A 21,627-nucleotide genomic window follows, 5' to 3' on the forward strand; every position below is an offset into this window, starting at 1 on the left:
CTGGCCTATAGTTAATAACTTCTTTGTTTAATATGTGATTCATTAAATGAATAAGGTAGTAGGGCTAACGAGGGTTGAGGAATTCGAGAAGCTTCTGGAGTGGGACACCTGGTAATGGAAGGTTGGAATGGCTGAGGTAGCAAATGGGCCAGCCATGCCCATCCTCTGAAGCCAGGTGATGTGGCTTACAGGGGCAAGGCAAGTCTCTTGCTGTGTGCTTGGGGCTCTTAATGTCCTCAGGAGAATGGAACCATTGTCTGTGGCTCTGAAGGGGCAGGGGGCCTTGCAAGGGACATTCCTGAGGAGAGTGGAGGCCAGGTTGGCACAGGGTGTGGCATTACTCTGGGTCTGGAATGTGGTAGAACCAGTGGGTCAGGGTGGTTAGGGCCTCAGACTCTAGCCCTCAGCGGGCCTCTTCTGCCACAAGCTGCCATCTTTGTAGTCTTCTAGGATATAACCCCTCACACCTTCCCCGACTCCCCAAGCACAAAGACGTGACTGAAAAGAATACATTTATTGGGGAAGAGAAATAGAGGAGAGGGTGAGCACCTCTGGGTTAGGAGGCCGGGGCAGGTGGTCCATGGTTGTCCAGGTAGCGCCTCAGGGCTGTCGGGTAATCAGTTATGACGCCAGTGGCCCCCAGGCGGAAGGCCACTTCAAAATCTGACTCTTCATTAAGGCACCAAAATACCACCTAGTGGGGAGGGAGGGGCTTGTAGTTTCCCAACAAGTTTACCTAGCGCTTCCCCTTGTATCCAGATGCTGGGAGCTCTCCTCCTCTGTGGAGACCTCCCAGCAGTGCTATGCTGGAGCTGACTGTCACATTTTCAGGAATTTTGAAAACTGGTTATTAAATACAGTCATTATTAAGTATTACATTACATAAACATACAATTCAATAAATTATATTAAAAACAAAGGTAATAAATACTCAAAACTCATCACTTCCTAATTATTTTACCACATTTTACTGTTACCCATGTTCTGGAGGTTATCTACATCTATCGAATGTATAAGACGGAAATAGTATATAATGGTGTGCTACCACACCACACGTCTCTTCCCCACTCTGTTCTGTGAATTCATGTTGGTAGCCTGAAATTAGCCAAGGTGGGAGTATATACAACAGGGAAATTACCTAATGTTCAAATCAAGGGGTTTCTTTCCCCCTGGGACAGCTGGTAGTGGAATGTTTACCAGCCTGCCTCCCAGCCTGCCTCCCAGCCTGCCCATATCCTGCTGCTCTACATCTTCCCTGCCTTCTGAGTCCTCTCCTGTGGGCACTGAAGTAGGCTGAGCTGGTATTTGTACCCTGGGCTAAGTCACTGGATGGACATCTCAGTTTCTTAATTTCACAAATGAGAGTGATGGTCTATCCTCCCAGTGTTACGGTGAAGACCGTGGAGCAGGAGGCCTGACCTGAAAGAGCTATGTCATCCCCATGCCTTGCTCACCCCAACATCCAATCAGTGGCCGAGTCCGGCCCGTCTGTGACTTAACCCTTCCATCCATCCCCGCTGCTGCCACCTAAGCCTCAGTCCTGTCAGTGGCAGCATCAGGTGCCTAGTGAGACTCTGCTTCCACACTGGCCCCCACAATCCCTTCTCCACGTGGTGGCCAGAGTGGCCCTCACTCGACAAGGCTTAATTGAATCAGGTCTCTCGCCTGCTTAAGGCCCTCAAAAGCTTCCCTCTCCTTTGGGCTGAAGTCCAGGTTCCTTACTGAGGTTCACAGGCTGCCTGCCGCAGCCTCTCCTGCCTTCTCCAGCTCCCCTGGTGCCACTTCCTCCAGACTGCAGCCTGGTGGGACCCCTCTCAGTTCCTCTGCTGGCCTCTTGCTTCTCATGACCTTCCCACATGCTGAGCCTCCTGCTGAGATGCTCTCTCTTTCCCCTCCCTGCCAGCCGGCTCCTCACTGCTTCTAGAAGGCCTTCTCTGACCCCACAGACCACAGCACTCTTCTTCCTTTCTGTCCACTGGCTGCCCCTGCGATGCCTGCTTTTCCTCATCCTCTGCCCCTGATGGTAAGCTCCCTGCTCCTTCCCCGGGACCACGGTGCCTGGAACTGTGTTCTCAACACAGTCAGTTCCCAACAAAGGTTTGCTAATTAAATGACCTGGTCAGAGCTGATGCTCAGTAGGTTGGAGGAGGGGGGGTGGCCTGGGCTGGTCTTCCCCTTTTCTGGTCTCTTCCCAGCCCCTCTCATCAGGGATCAGGACAGTTCAATACATCATCATTATCGTAACGGCTAGCCTTTATCAAGCCCTTACTAAGTATCGGCTACATATCCAGAAGAATTAAATATATCATTATCCCCATTTTACAGATGAAGAAACTGAGACTCAGAAGGTGATCTGTCCAAGTGACCCAGCCAGTTAATAAAAGAGCTGTGACTGGAATGTCGTGCTGGGCCCACACTGTGAACAACCCACTTGCTCACCTGCACCCCTCGCTGCTCCAGGTGTTGGATCAGACTTTTCCTCATGATGAGCCTGGTGGGGGGCGGGGTAGCAAAGGCTGTGATGAGAGGGGACTAAGGAGAAGGGCGGGTCTCTGTGGGATCCCTCCACCTAGCCTTCTCGCCCACCTCACCATTTGGAAACCACAGCCGCCAGCTGATTCAGCCCAGAGCAGGAAAATGGGAAGTAGGTCCTGTGGAGAGGTGGTGTCGTGGTCAGCCCCTTGGGTCTCTCTCTGTCACAGGGGTGGGGTGGGGGTGGTAGTGACCGCCCCCCCCAACCCGTATAACCCTATTCCGTCTAGAAGAACCTTTGCGGCTGCCCAGAGGAACAAGTCACCCATTGCTCAGTGACTTCCTACTCCGGTATCCTTGACTCCATGCTTTGAGGGTGTGCCCCTCCCCTCACCGTTTTACAGAAGAAGAAACTGAGTCTTGGAGAACTAAAATGACTTGCCCGAGGTCACACAGCAAATCCATGGTGGGGCCAGGGCCAGGACCCAGCTTGATTCCCAAACCGTATACGCAGCTAGAGGTCCTCCTGGTTAGGCCTGACCAACTTCCTGAGACCAGACAGCATTTTATTCGGTCGGCTACTTGTCCCTAACTGTTCCACTCCAGAGTGACTTTATTTATGTTTTTTTAATGATGAATTTTTTGTTGTTGTTGTTATTGTCATTTTTTGTTTTGTTTTGTTTGGCTGTGCTGTGAGGCATGCGGCATCTTAGTTCCCTGACCAGGGACTGAACCCGTGCCCCCTGCAGTGGAAGAGTGGAGTCCTAACCACTGGACCTCCAGGGAAATCCCGGGGTGACCTTAGAGGCTTTCACAGTGTCCCAGGGCAGGCTCTGCTGTGTGACCTTGGGCAAATTACAGAACCTCTCTGAGCCTCAGATTCTCCATGGGGGTCATGATTCCTGTTATCTCCTGAGGGTGCTGCAAGGTAAGGCTCAAATAAACTAAAGGATGTGAAAACACCTTGCAAACACCATATAAAAAGTTAGGTATACCAAGTTTGTAGTATAATGATCTCTTTGTGGCAAGGGATGATGGGGGTTGGCTGGGAGCTTCCCTCAGGACGACAGAGGGGAGCAGAAAGCACTGGGGCCGCCACAGAGGAGGTCTCAGAAGGCAAAGGGAGGGTCCTGGCCTGAGAGCTGGTGAAGTATCCAAATGCCTGATACTTTGCCCAGCTGTTACTTTGTTAATCCTTGTCCCCAAGCAGGAAAATGCTTGCCTTTCTGTTTGAGAATCAGAGTGATGCTGTAATTAATAAATATTTGTCTTCCCACCCAGACTGTAAGCTCATGAAGGGCCTCTCCCCACCCACATTGGTCTTATTTACTAGTGTAAGTGCACCTGAAACAGAGTAGGCATTCAATAACTCTTTGTTGGATGACTAGATGAACAAATGAACCCTTGTCCTAAAACTCCACCCACATCAACGCACATTTGCATAGGATTTCAGGGGGTTCGTGTCCCCTTTAGTACTCATGAATGCTTGGTGAGACCACTGTCTTCAAAGGACCCTGGATGGGAGATTATCCTTGAGGGTAACCAGGGAGCTGGGGACACTGGATCTCCTGCTCCACACGGGACCCTGCACAAGGGGGTTTGAAGTGGGGGGTGTTTTTTGCTTTTTTTTTAAACTTTTAATTTTATGTTGCAACATAATTGATTAACAATGTTGTTTTAGTTTCCGGTGTAGGGTGGAGGGGGTGTTTTTGAGGACAGAAGTCTGGGGGAGAATGAGGAAGGGAGACGGGGACCCTGTAGTTACCTGTTGATGATGGTGGGCAGGAAAGAGATGAGGAACCTCTCAGGGATCGAGATGAAGGGCAGCAGCCCCAGGTAATAGAGCAGCAGCACCCAGAATCCTCGGCTTATTGTGAAGGCGGTGGGCATCTCAGGGTTCTGGAAGCCAAGGGGAAGTGAGAAAGGGGATCAGTCTGCTCCTGCGGAAGCGGAGAGGAGGCTTGGGCTGCACAGTTTTCAACATTCAGGAAACCCTACTACCTGCAGGATCAAAGCCACATCTTGGCCCAGCGTTCCAAGCCCAGAGCCCGCTCCTGTCCCTCTGGCATGCCTTTGCTCACACACCTTCCCCACCTCCCCCGCTCTCCAAATCCCACCCCTGGAGACCCTGCTCAGGGCTCCTGCAGAACCCCCAGACCCCTCTGGCCTAAGCCCGTTTGGGAGGGGCAGTGGGCGCAGGGAGGGATAAGGGACTCACAGCGGCCTTGCACTTCTTCATGACTGAGCTCTTCTCCGAGGCCCAGATGGTGATTTCATCGCGTTCATAGTGCCTCACCAGGCCCGCTATCTGGGAGGAGGAGGAGGTGATGGGGAGTCAGGCCTCCATCCAACCCTGGGCCCTCGCCCACACCTGCCCACAGCACCACCTTGCAAATGAGCTCTTCATTTTCCTCTTTGACCTCCACGCTCATGGGCATCCGCGGAAACCTCCGGAACACGTCCTCCAGACGCACCATGTGCCTGTCTGACCCGTGTGCAAAGCGGCCTGAGGGGTTGTGGGAAGAAGGATCAGAGAAGGATTGCTGGGGTGGGGGGCTGCAAGCCTGGGGGGTGGGCATGGGTCCCAAAGGGGAAAAGAGGGCAGGAGGTTGAGGCCGTGACCCCACTCCAGCTGGCTCAGCCCGGCGCTGACAGCCCACACGCTCACCCGGCGAGAAGTAAACCTCCAGCTCTTCCTTGTAGAGGGGCAGCTCCTATAGGGAGAGCAGGGAGCATGTCACCAGGAGTCACGCGTGGAGGCACGGTGGTTCTCTGGGCACGGTTGGGGTGCTGGGGCAAGGCCCACCTCAAAGTCCAGGCTGCCCACATCCCTGTTCACGCCTGACTGGCGGGACAGGTTCTTGTCGTGTGACACCACCACCACGCCATCCCGAGTCAGCTGGCAGTCAACCTCCAGGAGGTCGGCTCTCTGGGCCACGGCGCTACGGGAGCGAAGGTCAGTGAGTGGCCGAGGGATGGGGGATGCGCCAGACAGCAGGGCGGTGGGGGTGTTTAGGGGAACGTGAGGCAGTTCTGGCCGGATGTGCAGGCTGTGCCCTGCACGACTCCAGGGGGCTCCAGTCACCCAGAGCAGGAAGTGAACGGCGCCCCTTAGCGTCACGCCTCGCACAGCTGGCACAACCTTACCCGGCAGCTTGGCTAGGCAGGTGGACTCACTTTTCCATGGCCTCCATGGTGTTCTCCAGGCGCTCTCCAGATCCTGTGTGGGGCATCCAGGGTGGGTTCCCGCGGCCGGGCCCCGCCCCCTGGCCCCGCCCCCTGCCTCATCAGCCCCAGGCAGGCCGGGTTGAGCAGCCTCTTCTTCCCTGTTCACATCCTGCCCTGCCACCCGGCTCTCCGCCCACCTCGAACTCTGCCCTCCTTTAACATCCTGCCCTTTGGACCTACCCCTCTCTGCTGTCCACCCTGGCACCTGCCTTGCTATCCTCACTCCATCCTCAGAAGCTCCCACCCCGTCTACCCCAGCCCAGCTCACCTCCCCGGTGGGCCCCCAGGCGGGGACAGAAGGCTGAAACCCAGGGCGTATGCAGCAGGCGAGGTCGGCGCAGGAAGAAGATGGAGAGCATGACATAGCTGCTCAGGGCGGGCAGGACGTAGTACAGCAGAGGGCTCATGGCCGCGCCGCTGCTTCAGGCCCTGGCTGCCGCAAGCCGAGCCATTCCCGATGGGCTGTGTTGCCTCGCTGACTGCCCGGCTGATGTAGGCTGGCTCCACCACCGGCTGCCACCACACCCCTTGGGACCTGCTGAGCCTGCTTCTGGCCTGAGGCCAGACTGCAGGGCTCAGCTGGGGTTGGGGTAGAGGCAGGAGTAGAGGCCAGGCAGCTCTGGCCCGCGTACCCCCAGGCCCTTCACACACCCCAGAATCCCTCTCTCCATGGCCACACTGGGGAATCAAGTCCCCCCCCGCCCCCCACCAGCTCTGCTACAACACTCCCCCTTCCCACTGGTATGTGCGCCCAGGGTATGTAACATGCCACCCCTTGCCATTTCCAGAGAAGCCGGGGGTGTATAGTGTGTCCCTGAGTCACTCCAGAATCACCCCCAGCCAGATAAGACAGGAAGCCATTAGAGTGGGGACAGAATAGTGACTAAGGGGGAGACTGACCCCACTCCGTCTAGGAGTCTGGAACTCCTTACACTCCCAGCCTCAACCCTGGCCAGCGGGGGAGCCAAAGGCCACCACTCCAGGTAAAGCCACAGGTGGGAAGCAGCGGGGCTGGAGACTCAGTCCTCAAAGCAGCAAGGATTACGGTCAGGGCATCGGCGAACACAGACAGAGCCAGGGCCATCCATAGACACACCTCTATATTTATATATTAGATACAGGCACGGGGTGGGCAGGGGCACTGGGCTCTCCACGTGCCCCGCCTCCACTTCTGTTCACCCACACACAGAAGCAGCGGGGACGTTAGATGTGGCAGCTTTGTGGGGGAGGGTTTAGGTCTGCTCCTCAGGAACACTAGTCCTTGAGCCTTAGGAATGTTCCTTCAGGGAAAATGGGGTGGGGTTTTAATGGGCTGAGTGCGGCAGGGCTGGCCCTGAGTCCCCACTCAGTGTCCTCCATGTCCCTCCCCCACTGCCCCTCAGTAGGTCTCGGGGCAGCCAGAGCCCTTGAATTCCAGAACTACCAGAGACTGGGAGAGCCGGGCAAACGGTGGCAGAGCAGCAGAGGGGAATTTGCTTTGGGGCCACCTGAGCCCCTCGGGTCCTCAGGTGAGGGGGGAGGGCGCGTTGGCCTGCCTGAAGCAGGATGCCTGAGCAAAGCAAAGGGAGGTGGCCAGGCCTGCCCTCTGCCTCGACCTGGGCTGTCGGGGTCTGGGCTGGGCACAGAGTCCATTTTCTAACAGTCCGGCAGGGGAGGGGCAGGCAGGAGGCAGGGCCTAAACAAAAAGGCAGGCAGGAAAGGAACCATTAGCACCCATGAGCGGACCTGCCAGAGCCCCGACCTCCACTTCCCTCATTTCGTCCTCACAGCCTGGCCTCTACTCCTGCCTCACGGTGAGTGTGATGCGGCTGGGTTTCCTTATCTGTGAATGCGGATGACATTAGTACCCATTTCAAGGTACTGCTATAAGGACTAAGTGAGTTAATACATGCAAATCTCTTACAACAATGCTTGGTGCTCAGGAGGTGTTTGCTCTCATTATCAGGACTGTGTCCAGGAAGCTAAGCTGCAGAAAGGTGAGGTGTCTTGCACAATATCACACAGCCCTTATTGAGCATCAGAGCCGGGCTTTGAACCCAGGTGTGTCTGCCTTGCTGCTATCAGGCCACAGCTGGCCAGAGACAGAGAGGAAACTAGAGGAGGGACAGAGAGCAGTGTGGGTGGCGGTAGCCCCAGCCGGGTCCCCCAAAGGTATGGGAACTGCTGACCTGGACACCAGGTGTGAAAAAGCCTGGCATGTGGGTCAGGCCGGATGCTACCGGCTCCTCCCAAAGCAATTACTGCCCCACCTGCCTCTCTGCCCATCCTGGGGGAGCCAAAGCCTGGCTCCGTTCCTCAGATGAGTGAGAGGGGGCCCTCAGTGACCTGGGGCTGGAGTGTGCAGGGTGTTGACAGGTGGGAGACATGTGGGGCTGGGTGACCACAGGTCTGTGGCTGAGGCAGGCTCTGGCCCTTCTGTTGCCACCGTACACGTGGCTCATGGACGTGAGCAAGCTTGTCACTGCATGGAGGCATGCTGGGCACCCTGGTCTCAGGGTGAATCTGTGCGTGGGTGGTGGGGAGCACTCACCAGGCCCCAGGGAGCAGAGGCATCTGTCCAGGTTAGGGGGCCTCCAGCACCCCAGGCTGGAAACGGGCTGTCTCCTGGAAGATGAGCTCCTTCAGCCGCTCCTTGGGTAGATCATCCAGCTCCATGTCGAAGGTGAAAGGTTCCTCGGCCACTGGCTGGGTGGCAAAGAAGTGGGGAGGCTCAGGACAGGGACTGAGGGATGCCCACCCATCCACCTACCTGCCAGCCCTGCTGCTGGTGGCTGGCCCACCTCATCTGTTGGGTCGTAGTACTGCTCCAGGTAGGGGTGAGCCAGTGCTTCTTCCACTGTGATCCGTTTGTTGGGGTTAAAGGTCAACATCCGGTCCAGCAGGTCAAGAGCTAGGGAAGCGCAGGTGTCAGGGGTCAAAGGGAAGGTCAGAGGAGCTCCCAGAAGCATTGCTTTTCTTCTCTGTGTCCAGAGGCCCAGGTAGCTACTGGGCCCATGTACCTTCTTCTACACCCGGTTTTTATCACACACCAGCCCCCAAGTCTCTCTCACCTTTGGGGTCCGACTTGGGAAAAAGCTTGGCCCAGGCCACCTTGGTCTTGGAGGGTAGAGACTGTAGGTAGTTTCGGGCCTTCATGTTGATGATACAATTCAGGTCCTCCTGGGAGGGGGAGCCCAGGATACCTGTAGGTAAAGCAGGTGACTTGGTGAGCAATCTCTCCCTTCTGGGAACAGAAGGCGCCAGGAACAAGAGCCTCCACCAACCTGCTCCAGGCCACCAGCCAGTACTATGGTGGTGAAGAGCAAGGGGTCTGGATTCAGGCAGCCCTAGGTTCAAATCCAGGCCCTAGCACTTCCTAAGCATGGGGTGTATGTAGCCTTACTGTTCCCATCTATCAAATGGGGACAGTATCTATACCTCAGTGAACTACTGTGAAATGCTGTAGGGGCCCCACACATGGTCGTCCCCCTGACCTGACTCCCACAGACTCACTGACCCTGACCCTAAAGAAATCTCACCTCCAATAAGTGAAATCTCCCTCCCACTCAGCTGGCCAGTCCCCCCTCACCCAGAATGTGGTTGAGCTGGTCCAGGTAGTGCTTGCCCGGGAAGATGGGCCGGTTGGAGAGCATCTCAGCCAGAATGCAGCCCACAGACCAGATGTCGATGGACTTGGTGTAGCCCTGGGGAGGAGGAGAAAGTGGTGGGCTCCTGGGCCAGCCTCAACCTCTTGTTGAGCCAACCCTGATGTTTGCGCCTACCCACAACCCCCGACCTAGGTTCAACACCAGCCAGGGAGGCAGAGGGCAGAGGCCCAGAGGAGCTAATCCACAGTTTCTTTCCAGAGCCCAAGGACCAGAATAATGTGACAAGGCCTGGGGGTAGACTTCCTGCATCATGGGGATCACTGCCTGGCTTAGAGGTGGCTCCAGGGCTTTGTGGGACACAGCCCCTTCCCTTCAGGGGTGGGTGGCCCCCCTACCTTGGAGTTAAGCATGATCTCTGGGGCCCGGTACCAGCGCGTAGCCACGTATTCCGTCAGAAAGCCAGTGTGGTCGTGCTCAGGATCGGCAATCCGGGCAAGACCAAAATCACAGATCTAGAATGCAACCCAGGCTACTGAGCTCGGTGCTCAAGGCCTCCTGGGCCCAAGTAATCATATCACCGCGTCTCTGCCCATGCTGTTCCCTTTGCTTGCGATACTCTCCTACCTATGGGGTGGGGGTGGGGGTACTGGGCACCTGCAAGCCTGAGACCCCAGGGGTAGGAGGAGACCGGCCCTCAACTCTCTGACCTTAAGGTCGCAGGTGGTGTTGATAAGCAGGTTGGAGGGCTTTAAATCCCGGTGGAGCACGTTGGCGGAATGGATATACTTGAGGCCCCGCAGGATTTGGTAGAGGAAGTAGCAGATGTGGTCGTTGCTCAGCTGCTGGCTTTTAAGCAACTTGTACAGGTCTGTCTCCATCAGGTCTTGCACAATGTAGCTGAGGTTGGTGCCAGAGACCCCCCAGATGGGGGCAGCGAGAGGCACTTGGTTAAGAAGAAGAGCCTTTGGTGAACAGGCTTCATATCCCTCCAGCTGATGCCCCTGGGACTCAACAGATCTGCCAACTCATATCATGAGCTGGGCAAGGCCCATACTTAGCAGTTGGGCTCAAGGCCTCTGCCGGTTCTCAGCCAGGGACCCTGACCAAAGCACTTCAGTTCTGTGGCCTCAGTTTCCCTACTGGGAAAATAGGGCTACTCAACTGTGGGAAGCAGGAGAATGTCCCATTTAAGAGCACTAACTCTGGAGTTCACCTGCCAGTGTCTGAATCCCCATTGCCCTGCTCATTGGCTTTATGGCCTCAACCTGTCTGCACCTCTACTTCCTCATCTGCAAAGTAAGGGGAAAAAATTGTTCTTTAGAAAGTGGTTGTGAAGATTAGCAGAGAGATGACCCATGCAGAGCAGCCAGCCCAGTGCCTGGCATGTTGTAAGTGCTCGGCAAACATGAACTAGTACTGCTGTTATAAAAGCCTGAGCCGCATGGCTCTTGAGAAGGTTAAATGAGATAATGTATGAACACCATCTGGCATGCAATAAATGTTTGCTTAAAAATAAATGCCTGCATTATGGGAATGGTTTGTGCAAGACGATGAGGAGAAACTCCCCATTGCACGCTCCTACTCAGGGTGCTTGGCCATACATCCAAAGACAGAGGAGTAAATGTCCTTTTATATTCTAAGATAAAAAGGCTACACATAAATAAACAAATAAATGTCATGTGGTTTGTTTCTGGAAGACTAAATTAGGGCTGTCTTTCAGAATCAGCCTCCAAAGGGCCTTCTGAGAACACCTGGACCAACCCTGCTGTTTTAAAGATGAGGAGGCCCGACACGATGCAGTGACCTGGTTAAGGTCACACGGCAAGCTGGGGGTGAGCGTGGAGATTTCCTGCCCTCGGTTTGTGGTGGAAGCTGCGAACGGTGCAATGCTAATCCTCACTCTTGGGTGGAGGACTGGAACTGGCTGGGGTGGGTGGGGCAGGGGAGAGGTGATGGGTGTTATAAGCTGCTCACTGAGCCAGGCAGGAAGTGGACAACAAACTAGGAAAGCAATATGGGGGGAGGGCAGCAAAGGCAAGGCTGTCCCTCCCGGGGCAAGGTGCAAGTCCACAGGGGATTGGGGTGGGGCTCTGAGCGGGAAGTCCCAGAGAGAGGACAGGTTCTCATTTGGGGGAGAGGAGGAGGTAGCAACAGAAGCACTTGATTTTATTGAGGCTTTCTGAGTCTCAGTTGCTTCATCTTTGAAATGGAGCTGATGAGACCCATCTTATAGGGCGGTTGGGAGTTAGAATAAGAAATGTCAAAGCACTCGGCTTGCACTGCACCAGACTCATAGTAGCCCCTCCAAAAAGGGCAGTTTTCTTCCTTCCTGCCTTCCTTCCAGTCTGAGGACCCAGAGGAGAAAGAATCACCGTCTGTTAAACAAAATAACTGACTGTGGGCAGAGGCTGGATCTCATCAGAGAACTGCAGATGTCAGAAGACAAAGCTCCCATAGAGACCATCTTGCCCAGCCCCCTACTGAGGCAGAACTCAGAGAACAGACTTGCCCAGGGCCATACTGCCTGGTTGCAGCAGGCCAGGACTCATCTGAGGCCTCCCCGTCGTCCTCTTACACTCTGTGGCCTCTTTACTGCTGGAAAGTTTCTTTTACTGGGTTTGTTTTGGAGGGTGGTAGGGAAGAAGGAAACAGAAAACAAGCCAACAGTCACCCAGCCCAGCTCTGAGGCTGTGCCTGGCCAGCCATCTGGCCAAGGTGAAGGATACACATCCCTCATGGCTTCCAGGGTGGGTGCCCGCAGAATGTCTCGGATGCCGATGACGTTCTCATGGCGGAAGCGCAGCAAGATCTGGATCTCTCGCAACGTACGCTGGCAGTAGGTCTGATGCTCAAAGGGGCTGATTTTCTTGATGGCCACTCGAGTCTTGCGCACGTGGTCGTAAGCTGAGCTGAGAGGGCCAGAGATGTTGTTGGCATGGCCTCACGAAAGGGGGAGTCCAGGCCCGGTGGCCCCACCCAGGTCTTGGCAGGGAGGGGAGGGAGCAGGAGAGGCTCTGGCCAGTTATAAACAATGCTGGTTCCTTCCTGCTGTGAAGGCCTGGGATCTCCAGGGAGAAAGCTGGGGACCAGCCAGGCAGCCCTTCAGTGACTTCACAAACAGAGGAAGAGACTGACCGATCACTGACTTCCCCTCTCCTCAACCCTTTCCATTCTAGTTGCCCTGACCCCTCATCCTCCCCTTCCCAGGATGGGCTCCCTCAACCCAAGGCAGGTCCAGGGGTTGGGAGGTGTGGAGGACGTACAGTGAGGTAAATACAGTGAGAAGGAGGGAATCATAGGAGGGACTGGAGAGAAGGGATAGGCAGGGCAGGGGTGGGTGTCAGGGGGAGGTTCCTGGGCAACAGAGTTATTCCCAGATGAACAAAGGCCCAGAGCACCCAGTGGGGCTGGGAGAACTCACAGACCCCTCCTAAAAGTTGCAGGACGGCATTCCTGGACCCCTCATTGCTCACTGGGTCCCTGGCCCCAGGCCCAAAGCCCCACCCCACCCTGCCTAGCCCTGAGCTCTGCTCTTTTCTCCCAAACTCCTTGACAAGCCTCACTGAGGGGGTGTTCCAAGGCATCCTCTCCCCAGTGAAGGGTCCTTCACTCCTTCTTCACTAAGGATATTACCTCCCCAAGAAGACTAATTCTCTTCTCCTCACCCCGTGTCTATAGGGCCCCCAAGGCCCCCACAGCTCCCCCACATATACTCAGATGCCCCTCCCTTTATTACAGAATGGTGGGTTCAAAGTTCCCAAGCCCCCTCTCCTTAGATTTTACGCAGCGCCCCCTCCCCCAGAAAGCACTCAAAGGCCCTCTCCCTGGGACGCTCCCCAGCCTCCTGAAGCCTCAGCTTCTTCAGGATGCTAAGAGTCCCCAAGGCCCAGAGAGCTCTCAGCAACCCTCCCTGCCCCCTCCCTCGCAGCCCCCTCCCCAAAGACGCCCCCTCCCCCAGAACGCCCCTCACCTGACCATGCCATACGCGCCCTCGCCGATGTACTGCAGCTGCGTGTAGCGCGGGCCCACGTCGAACGGCTGCCCCTTTACTATCTCTACTTCCCCCGGGACCCCCGGGCCGACCCCGTCAGTTCCCCGGGGCTCCCCGCCCCCGCCCCCCTGAGCCGCCGCCGCCGCCGCCGCCGCCATCTCCACTCCTCCCCTCCCGCCCGCCCGCCTGCCTCCCCCCGGCGGCCCCGCCCGAGGCCCCGCCCCTTCCCGCCCGCCCTGTCACCCGCGGAGCCTGGCGCTCCAGGCCCCGCCCCTGCCCGTCCCCGTCACGTGACCCACCACCCCGCGCCCAGCTTAAGGAACCTGGTCCTTGGCACCTGTCGGCTCCGTCTACTCCAGTCAACCTTAGAAGCTCCCCAGGACCATCTTGAGACTGTCCAGACCCTCCCCCCGAATGCAGACCAGTAGGGCCGCCCGATGACCTCACCCAGAGCCACCCAGCAAATGAGTGCTGGACCGGGGACCAAGACCGGGCCACGTGGCCCCGCTGCCCACGCCAGCCCCACTCAGCCGGAGGAGTGGCCCGGGCCTCGAGATGGAACCTTAAGGGAACCCTCAACAGCCCTCTGGAGTTTGGCCTCCCGGAGCCAGGCCCGATGCTAAGTGATCCAATGCGTATTTCACAGTGCCGGTGGGAGATGGATGCCTCACAGATGTGGCGTGCTTTTCACAGATGAGGAAACTGAAACCTGAGCTGGACAAGGTGACTTGAGAGCTGGAAAACCCAGGCTTCCAGACTCCCAGAGTAATGGCTTTCAGAAGGAGGCCTATCTGAGTGGGCTAGGGACCTGGCCTCAGCAACCAGGCTGTGCCTGTATCCTGAGGACAGATACTCCCAGCCTATCCTTACATGGAGAGCAGGGGAGAGGTGAGAGAGCTGCGTTGACTGGGTTTGGTGAAAATATTCTATTAGGTTTTTCTGAAAAACAGCAAGATAGCTAACGTTTTTGTTGTAGTTGGGTTTGGCAATCCTGTCAAGATCGTCATCTATTGATTCTGTACTAGACTTTACACAATACTTGGTCCACTTCAGTTTCTTCATTAGGACAACCCCACAATGCAGATGTCATCTGCTTTTCTGAGCTGGATGAGCAGGAGCCATGTCTGTCTTGTTCACTGCTGTATCCCCCACCCCTACATCCAAACTCAGACCCTCAGAAAATTTTTTTTTTTTTTTTTTTGCAATACGTGGGCCTCTCACTGTTGTGGCCTCTTCCGTTGCAGAGTTCAGGCTCCGGACGTGCAGGCTCAGCGGCCATGGCTCACGGGCCCAGCCACTCCATGGCATGTGGGATCTTCCCGGACCGGGGCACGAACCACTGCACCACCAGGGAAACCCCTCCTCAGAAACTTTTGAATGGATGAATCGACTCTTACAGAATGGGAAACCTGAGAGTTGGGGAGCTGAGACTCAGCATGGTATCTTCTGACACATAAGTAGATGCTCTTTTTCATTTCATTCTGTCTCCTGGAATCATAGTCTGTTAAAACTGAAGAGAGGGCCCTCAGAGACCATCCAGTCCATCTCCCTCACTTCACAGTGAAAATGTGAGCTGGGACCTTCACAGAAACACACCTCCTAGGCTTAAGTAATGTTGTTTTTGTCTTCCTTAGAAGCTGGGAGTAGGTCCTTGTATGCATTAAAGATCAAGAGACAAAATGGAACTGTAATTATGATTCTGAAGTTACTCATAATTAGATCTATGGTGAGGCTCTAATTCAGATTGAGACCAAGTTGCTGGTTCCCAATAACCCACAAGTCAGTGAATGTTCAAGAGGTGCTAATTAGGACTTCCCTGGTGGCGCAGTGGTTAAGAATCTGCCTGCCAATGCAGGGGACACTGGTTCTGAGCCCTGATCTGGGAAGATCCCACATGCCGCGGAGCAACTAAGTCCATGTACCACAGCTACTGAAGTCCGTGCGCCACAGCTACTGAAGCCTGCACGCCTAGAGCACATGATCCGCAACAGGAGAACCACCGCAATGAGACGCCCGTGCACCGCAACGAAGAATAGCCCCCGCTTGCCGCACGGAGAGAAAGCCTGCGCGCAGCAACGAAGACCCAACACAGCCAAAAATAAATAAATAAATAATTTTAAAAACAAGAGGTGCTAATTAGATCCTTTTTTTTTTTTTTTTAGTTATTCATTTGATAAGCTATTGAATGGTACTGTGTGCAAAGCTCTGAGCTAGGCACTAGGGCTGATAAAAGATTATAGTGTGAATTAGTGGTGAAGAGCAAGAGCTGTCTGGTGTCAGATTGCCTGGATTAGAATCCCATTTTTGCCACTTGCTATGTTATCCTGGACAGATTACACACTGGCCTCTCTACTCATCGAATTTCTAATCTTAAAAAGAAATGATAGGACTTCCCTAGTGGCACAGTGGTTAAGAATCCTCCTGCCAAAAGCAATTATACTCCAATAAAGATGTTAAGAAAAAAAGAAAAGAATCCGCCTGCCAATGCAGGGGACATGGGTTCGAGCCCTGGTCCTCCAGGAAGATCCCACATGCCATGGAGCAACTAAGCCCATGCGCCAAAACTACTGAGCCTGCACTCTAGGGCCCTCGAGCCGCAACTACTGAGCCTGTGTGCCACAACTACTGAAGACAGCACGCCTAGAGCACGTGCTCCGCAACAAGAGAAGCCACTGCAATGAGAAGCCCGCGCACTGCAACGAAGAGGAGCCCCGTGGCAACTAGAGAAAACCTATGCGCAGCAACAAAGACCCAACGCAGCCAAAAAATAAATAAATAAGTAAATAAAATTAATTAATTAAAAAAAAAGATGCACATACAGAAATCAATTTAATACAGGATAGATGGATGTAATATATGTGATATATAGATGTAAGATCACTCTAGAGAAGTGAGGAGGGAATAATGGAGGAGGTAGCATCTGCCTCTCTGAAAAAGAAGTAGGGTTTCAGAAGGACAGTAGGAGGAAAGGCATCAAGAAGAAGGAGCAGCATGAACCACCCATAGAGGCAGAAGCATGATTTGTCCCGTGTGGCTGCGGTTAAGGGGAGTTTAGGCTGGAGAGGTAGGTTGGGGCCAGGTTGAGGAAGGCCTCCGATTCCGGCAAGGAGTTTGGATATTACTCAGTAAGCAGTAAAAGCCTTTCAGGGACTTTTGCCAGATCATTTTGCAACTATGGGAGAACATAGTGACTCAGGGAAAACACCATGGAGTTGAGCGTGGAGCCAGGTTTCCTGAGTAGGAGTGAGTTTCCCGGCATGGGAAAGGCTGGTGTATCCGGAGGGGTGCCTGCCACCTCAGCTGTATCTGAGCCTCATTTGAAGACGTGTGACTGAGCGCCCCCTCTAGTGGCTGGGGTTGGTACTTCCTTCTTCCTTCTAGATTGGATTGGGATTTCTTAGTCTATTTCATAAATTCATATTCAACTAATAGAGACTGAACATCTATTCTGTGCCAGACACTTATTTTCTTAATAGTTGGAGACTTCAATACTCCACTTTTTTTTCTTTTTGTTTTTCTTTTTTGGCTTGCTGCACAGCTTGCAGATCTTAGTTCCCTGACCAGGGATCGAACCCGGGTTCCTGGCTGTGAGATCACCAAGTCCTACCCGCTGAACGGCCAGGGAATTCCCTGTGCCAGGCACTTTTATGCACTTTATCTCCTGTCATCCTCATAGCAGCCATGTGAAGTAGATACTATAAACATTTAACAGAAAAAAAATAAGCAGCAGCTCACTGAACTACGGAGTTGGAAGGAACTTTAGAATCATTTCCTCTGTCAGGTAGTGCAGTACCTCCACAGCCTCTGGATCTACCCAGACTAAATCTTTTTAAGTCCTTTTTTTTTTTTCTTTTTGACCACACCACACAGCATGCAGAATCTTAGTTTCCCGACCAGGGATCGAACCCTCGCCCCCTGCAGTAGAAGCATGGAGCCTTAACCACTGGACCACCAGGGAAGTCCCAACCCAGACTAAGTCTTAAACCAGCTCTTATCTCTTTGTGATGTCAAGGTCACAAGAGAGGCCAGTTGGTAATTTGCTCAGGGTAATACAAACGAGTAACATCGGAAGAACACAAATGAACAATCCCATTTCAGCTAACTCAGCTCACCAGCACAAACTGAGAAAGGAGCAAATGTACAGGAATAGGGGTCAGAACACAATGAATAATTTATTAAGATTTAAATACTGATCTCTGTTTTAAATCCAAAAAAAACCTCATTATAATTTTCTTGTGACACTTCTTCATATATGAGAGATTAGCTGGGTCTAAACATCTCTCCCCTGGTATAAGCATTTTCAGCTGATCCCTTCTCTGAAATCTTTGTGGTCAGCTCTGCCTGCCCCCACTGGGCTCCTTGCCTGGGCTGTCCTCACTGGCCTTCTTTCTTGATGTCTCTCTCTTAGTCATGTCATACTCCTGTGACGTCAAGTTTTTCCTTTATGTTAAATCTCTCCTTAGCCATTGCCTTTCATCCAAGTTCCAGTTCCAAAATTTCAGTGTTTGATAGACATATTCACCTGGAGACAAGCTGATATAGAAAATTTAGGATGTCCAATGAAAGTCATCCATTTTACTCCCAAACATGCTTCTCTTACAGACTCTGTTTCAGGACAACCACCATTCTCTCAGAGTTGAACCCTGTTATTTTCTCATTTTCCATTTCTCTCCACGTCTAGCCAACTCCTTGTCATTTTATTATCACAATATTTCCCAAAGCCATCTCTTCTACCATTGATCAAACCCTAATTTCAGGGACTTCCCTGGTGGTCCAGTGGCTAAAACTCCACGCTCCCAATACAGTGGGCCAAGGTTCCATTCCTGGTCAGGGAACCAGATCCCACATGCCACAACTAAGACCCGGTGCAGCCAAATAAATAAATAAATATTTTAAAAAACCCGAATTTCATGTTTTTATTCTTTTACTTTCTAACTCTTTAACTAACTTCAGCACTTACCAAAAAGTTGCAGAAATAGTTCAAAAAATTTCTGTATACCCTTCATCAACACTCCCTAAATGTTAACATTTTAAATAAACACAGTACAATAATTAAAATCAAGACATTAACATGAACAGAGTTAATCTACAGGTCTTTTTCAGCCACCTGTCCCCATAATGTCCATTTTCTAGTTCAGGATCCAAATCAGGATCACAGGTTGCACTTAGTTGTTATCACTCAATTTCCTTTAATCTGGAATAGTTCCTTAGTCTTTTTTTTTTTTTTTTTGTCCTTCTTGACCTTGACACTTTTGGAGAGTGTGTCTGATGTTTCCTTGTGGTTCCTCCTTTCACTTTGCCTCTACTATTGTGTGATGCTACTACTATTGTACTAACCAGCCTCCTTTTCTTCAGTCTTCTTCCTCCTCAGATATGCCTAAAACACAAGAGCTTATAAGGTGTGTATGAAGCAGGAATCTTTCAGTAACAAGTGGTTAAAGATCAGCTCAAACCCACTTAAACAAGAAAGGAAATTTATGGGTTTACTTACTGAAAAGTTTAGAGGTAGATGTTAAGGCACAGTTGGCTCCAGGGACTTAAACAATGTCATCAGTACTTTGGTCCCACCTCTGACCTCTGCTTTCTTCTGAATTGTTTCCATTCTCTGGTGGTTCCTTTCATGGTGGCAAGATGGCTGCCAGCAGGTCCAGATTCATATCTGATGTTTTTTCCAGTAACTCCAGCAAGGGAAAGGCTCATCTCTGTCTTTCTGTCTCCTTGTAACAAAAATGCCAGATTTGACTCCCATTGGTTATTGGCTCTGTTTGGAGCCTGTGCAAATCCCTGAACCAATCAATGTAGAACTGGGGATTTAGTTATCTCTACTTGCATGACATGAACTGATCTGGGGGAAGGGATGGTTTTCCCAATGAAAATTGGTGTGCTATCCTCAGAAAGTGCTGGACAGGCAAAATAACAGTGTCATTACAATGTTTCTCTTTAGAGATTCTTCATTCCTCCTTTAACTACCAAATTAAGTCCAAATTCCTTACCAACATCCAAGGTCCTACTTCCTTTGATCCAAATCTTACCTTTCTCAGGCTCATTTCCTAGATGAACATTTCTCTCTAGGAAAACTGAATTTCTCAATGGCTTTCATGCCATACACATTCCTGCTTCTGTACCTTTGCTCATGCAATTTCTGTTATTTGGGTTGCCCGTTATGCAGGTTTTTCAATAAAAGGAATCCTTTCCATTTCCAGGATGAAGTGTTTCCTGGTATCCTCCAGATACATGTGCTACATCTGCAGCTCTTATGTCTTAGAGCAAATGTCAAATGTGTATTATATTTATGTGCTCATCTTGCCCTTCCTACTAGATGGTAGAATTTCTTGAAGGCTGTAATGATGGTGTCTTTACTTTGCAACCCTCTTCAGTACCAAGATGTGTTTTGCACTCAATAAATATTTGTTGAAAGAGAGAATTGAATATTTATGGAATGGTCTCTGCACTCTTTGTCAGCTGGGGTGAGGCACTTTTCTGTATGAGCTCAGGGTTGACTGTGTTCCTGTTAAAAATGCAAAACCCAAAATAGAATACCATTTTCTATATGTAGTCTGACCAGTGGGAGTACAGTAGGAGTATTGCTTCCCTTGTATTGGTCCAATATTTTATTCTCTTCCACACAGAGACTTTCCCTGAACCTCATATGCCTCCTCACAGTGTTCTTTTCTTTAATGGGACTTAGCACAGTTTGTCAGAGATTCACTTGTGAAGTGGTAGAACACAGTAATTAGAAGTGTGGGGACTGCAAGTTCTCTTCTCTTTCTGCCTCCGTGAATTCACTTTCCAGAACTGCAGAGAGATGAGCTATAATCCTATTAACTGCAGAGGCTTGGGTTATTTTATTTCAACACACAATGAAATTGAGTACCTTAGGGCCAGGTAGGCAATGGCTAAACTGAAGGGGAAAACTGAGTGCCTCCCAAGTGCTAGATTTTTGAGGGCACATGATCTTATTTGATATTCACACAAGCCTTGTGAAACAGATGTCATCTTCTTTTCACACATGGGAAAGCTGGGGCGGAAAGCTTGGGTGACTCGCTGGAGACCATACCTGTGATAAGTGTCAGGCCTGGGACTCAAACACCTGTCTATCTGATTCTTCACTGGAGGCTGTAAACAGGTAACTCAAGGCCATATTCAGCCTGCAGATGTATATTACTTGACTCATGTCATTTTGCTTTCCTTTAATTTAAAAAAAATCAAAAAACAATGCAAAACAAAAATTCAGGTCCTGGAATCAAACTGCTGGAGTTTGAATCCTGTCACCGCTAATCAGTTGTTTAACTTCTTCCTCAGTTTTCTCATCTGAAAAAGAGGATATAGTACTTACTTCATAGGGAGGCTGAGATTTAAATGCTTTTAATATGTGAACCTGGGTGGGTGGCATAACTTTTCTAAACTTTAGTTTTATCAAATCCAAATATGGGATCATAAATTGATTCTGTCTACTTCACAAAGTTAGGTACAGTAAAGTTTTAGAGATTTTTTTAAAAATAAATTTTATTTATTTATTTTTGTCTGTGTTGGGTCTTCGTTGCTGTGCACGGGCTTTCTCTAGTTGTGGTGAGCAGGGGCTACTCTTTGTTGCGGTGTGCGGGCTTCTCGTTGTGGTGGCTTCTCTTGTTGCAGAGCACGGGCTCTAGGCGTGCAGGCTTCAATAGTTGTGGCACGCGGGCTCAGTAGTTGTGGCACAGGGGCTTAGTTGTTCCATGGCATGTGGGATCTTCCCGGACCAGGGATTAAACCCAGGTCCCCAGCACTGGCAGGCAGATTCTCAACCACTGTGCCACCAGGGAAGACCCTAGAGATTTTTAAATATGGAGGCCTTAAAAACTGCAAAAGATATATAGACGTTCTATGTCTCTTATCATAAGAGGTAACTCCCTAAGCTGACATCAAATTTTTGTTGTTTTTAAAATTAAGATATTAATTACAATCAATAAAATCCACCCATTTTACATATACAGCCTTGATGAATTTTGGTCATTCAGTACAATTATGTAACAGTCACCTCAATCAGGATATAGAACAATTTTTTCAAACTAAAAAGCTCCTTTCTAGGGACTTCCTGGAGGTCTAGCGGTTAAGACTCCGTGCTTCCAATGCAGGGGGCATGGGTTCGATCCCTGGTGAGGTAATAAGATCCCATATGCCCGTGGTGCAGCCAAAAGACTTAAAAAAAAAAAAAAAAAAAAGCCCCCTTCCAGTGATTCTCTCTTCCAGGCAATGATTGATCTACTTTCTGTTACTTCAGTTTTGCCTTTTCTAGGATTTCATATGAATGAAATCACAAAGTCATGTTTATGTTTCACTTCTCATGCTTAGTATATTTTTAGATTAAAT

The 21,627-nt window shown here is 51.5% G+C and overlaps 2 protein-coding genes across 6 annotated transcripts; both read right to left on the reverse strand.

Annotated features, from left to right (window-relative positions):
* Nucleotides 1-495: 495 nt before the first annotated feature.
* Nucleotides 496-6,228, reverse strand: GDPD3 (glycerophosphodiester phosphodiesterase domain containing 3). 4 transcript variants are annotated; one of them, XM_022588368.3, is made up of 10 exons: nt 5,969-6,228; nt 5,650-5,692; nt 5,279-5,414; nt 5,141-5,186; nt 4,860-4,978; nt 4,691-4,780; nt 4,238-4,371; nt 2,592-2,651; nt 2,440-2,491; nt 496-694 (listed from the first exon to the last, which is right to left on the reverse strand). In XM_022588368.3, exons 1-10 carry the CDS (start codon nt 6,105-6,107, stop codon nt 557-559), a joined length of 957 nt encoding a protein of 318 aa, XP_022444076.1. In that variant the 5' UTR covers nt 6,108-6,228; the 3' UTR covers nt 496-556. The 4 variants fall into 4 exon arrangements, with proteins under 4 accessions (XP_022444076.1, XP_089752051.1, XP_089752052.1 ...); XM_089895925.1 differs by having other exon boundaries at nt 5,279-5,692; nt 5,969-6,184; XM_089895926.1 differs by lacking the exon at nt 2,592-2,651 and having other exon boundaries at nt 5,279-5,692; nt 5,969-6,184.
* A 559-nt stretch (nt 6,229-6,787) lies between these two features.
* On the reverse strand, nt 6,788-13,443 carry MAPK3 (mitogen-activated protein kinase 3). 2 transcript variants are annotated; one of them, XM_022588367.3, is made up of 9 exons: nt 13,258-13,443; nt 12,014-12,196; nt 9,995-10,184; nt 9,683-9,799; nt 9,269-9,383; nt 8,751-8,882; nt 8,481-8,590; nt 8,231-8,385; nt 6,788-7,375 (listed from the first exon to the last, which is right to left on the reverse strand). In XM_022588367.3, the coding sequence occupies exons 1-8, from the start codon at nt 13,434-13,436 to the stop codon at nt 8,263-8,265; spliced, it is 1,149 nt and encodes a 382-aa protein (XP_022444075.1). In that variant the 5' UTR covers nt 13,437-13,443; the 3' UTR covers nt 6,788-7,375; nt 8,231-8,262. The 2 variants fall into 2 exon arrangements, with proteins under 2 accessions (XP_022444075.1, XP_089752050.1); XM_089895924.1 differs by lacking the exon at nt 6,788-7,375 and adding an exon at nt 7,408-7,522.
* Nucleotides 13,444-21,627: the final 8,184 nt, after the last annotated feature.

Source organism: Delphinapterus leucas, chromosome 15 (assembly GCF_059928025.1).
Source record: "Delphinapterus leucas isolate spDelLeu-1000000601 "Yukka" chromosome 15, BTC_Dleu_Yukka2, whole genome shotgun sequence".
Taxonomy (NCBI): Eukaryota; Metazoa; Chordata; class Mammalia; order Artiodactyla; family Monodontidae; genus Delphinapterus; species Delphinapterus leucas.

Bases quoted from the DNA above. Each gene is read 5' to 3' on its own strand.
- GDPD3 (XM_089895925.1), bottom strand. From the start codon at position 6,064: ATGTCATGCTCTCCATCTTCTTCCTGCGCCGACCTCGCCTGCTGCATA. The intron at 4,372-4,690 runs GTGAGTCCCTTA...CTTGGCTTCCAG, and splicing joins TGAAGAAGTGCAAGGCCGCT to AACCCTGAGATGCCCACCGC. The intron at 2,492-2,591 runs GTGAGGTGGGCG...GCCCCCCACCAG, and splicing joins GCGGCTGTGGTTTCCAAATG to GCTCATCATGAGGAAAAGTC.
- MAPK3 (XM_022588367.3), bottom strand. From the start codon at position 13,436: ATGGCGGCGGCGGCGGCGGCGGCGGCTCAGGGGGGCGGGGGCGGGGAG. The intron at 12,197-13,257 runs GTGAGGGGCGTT...TGGCCCTCTCAG, and splicing joins GGCGCGTATGGCATGGTCAG to CTCAGCTTACGACCACGTGC. The intron at 9,800-9,994 runs GTCAGAGAGTTG...GTTGCATTCTAG, and splicing joins ACACCACCTGCGACCTTAAG to ATCTGTGATTTTGGTCTTGC.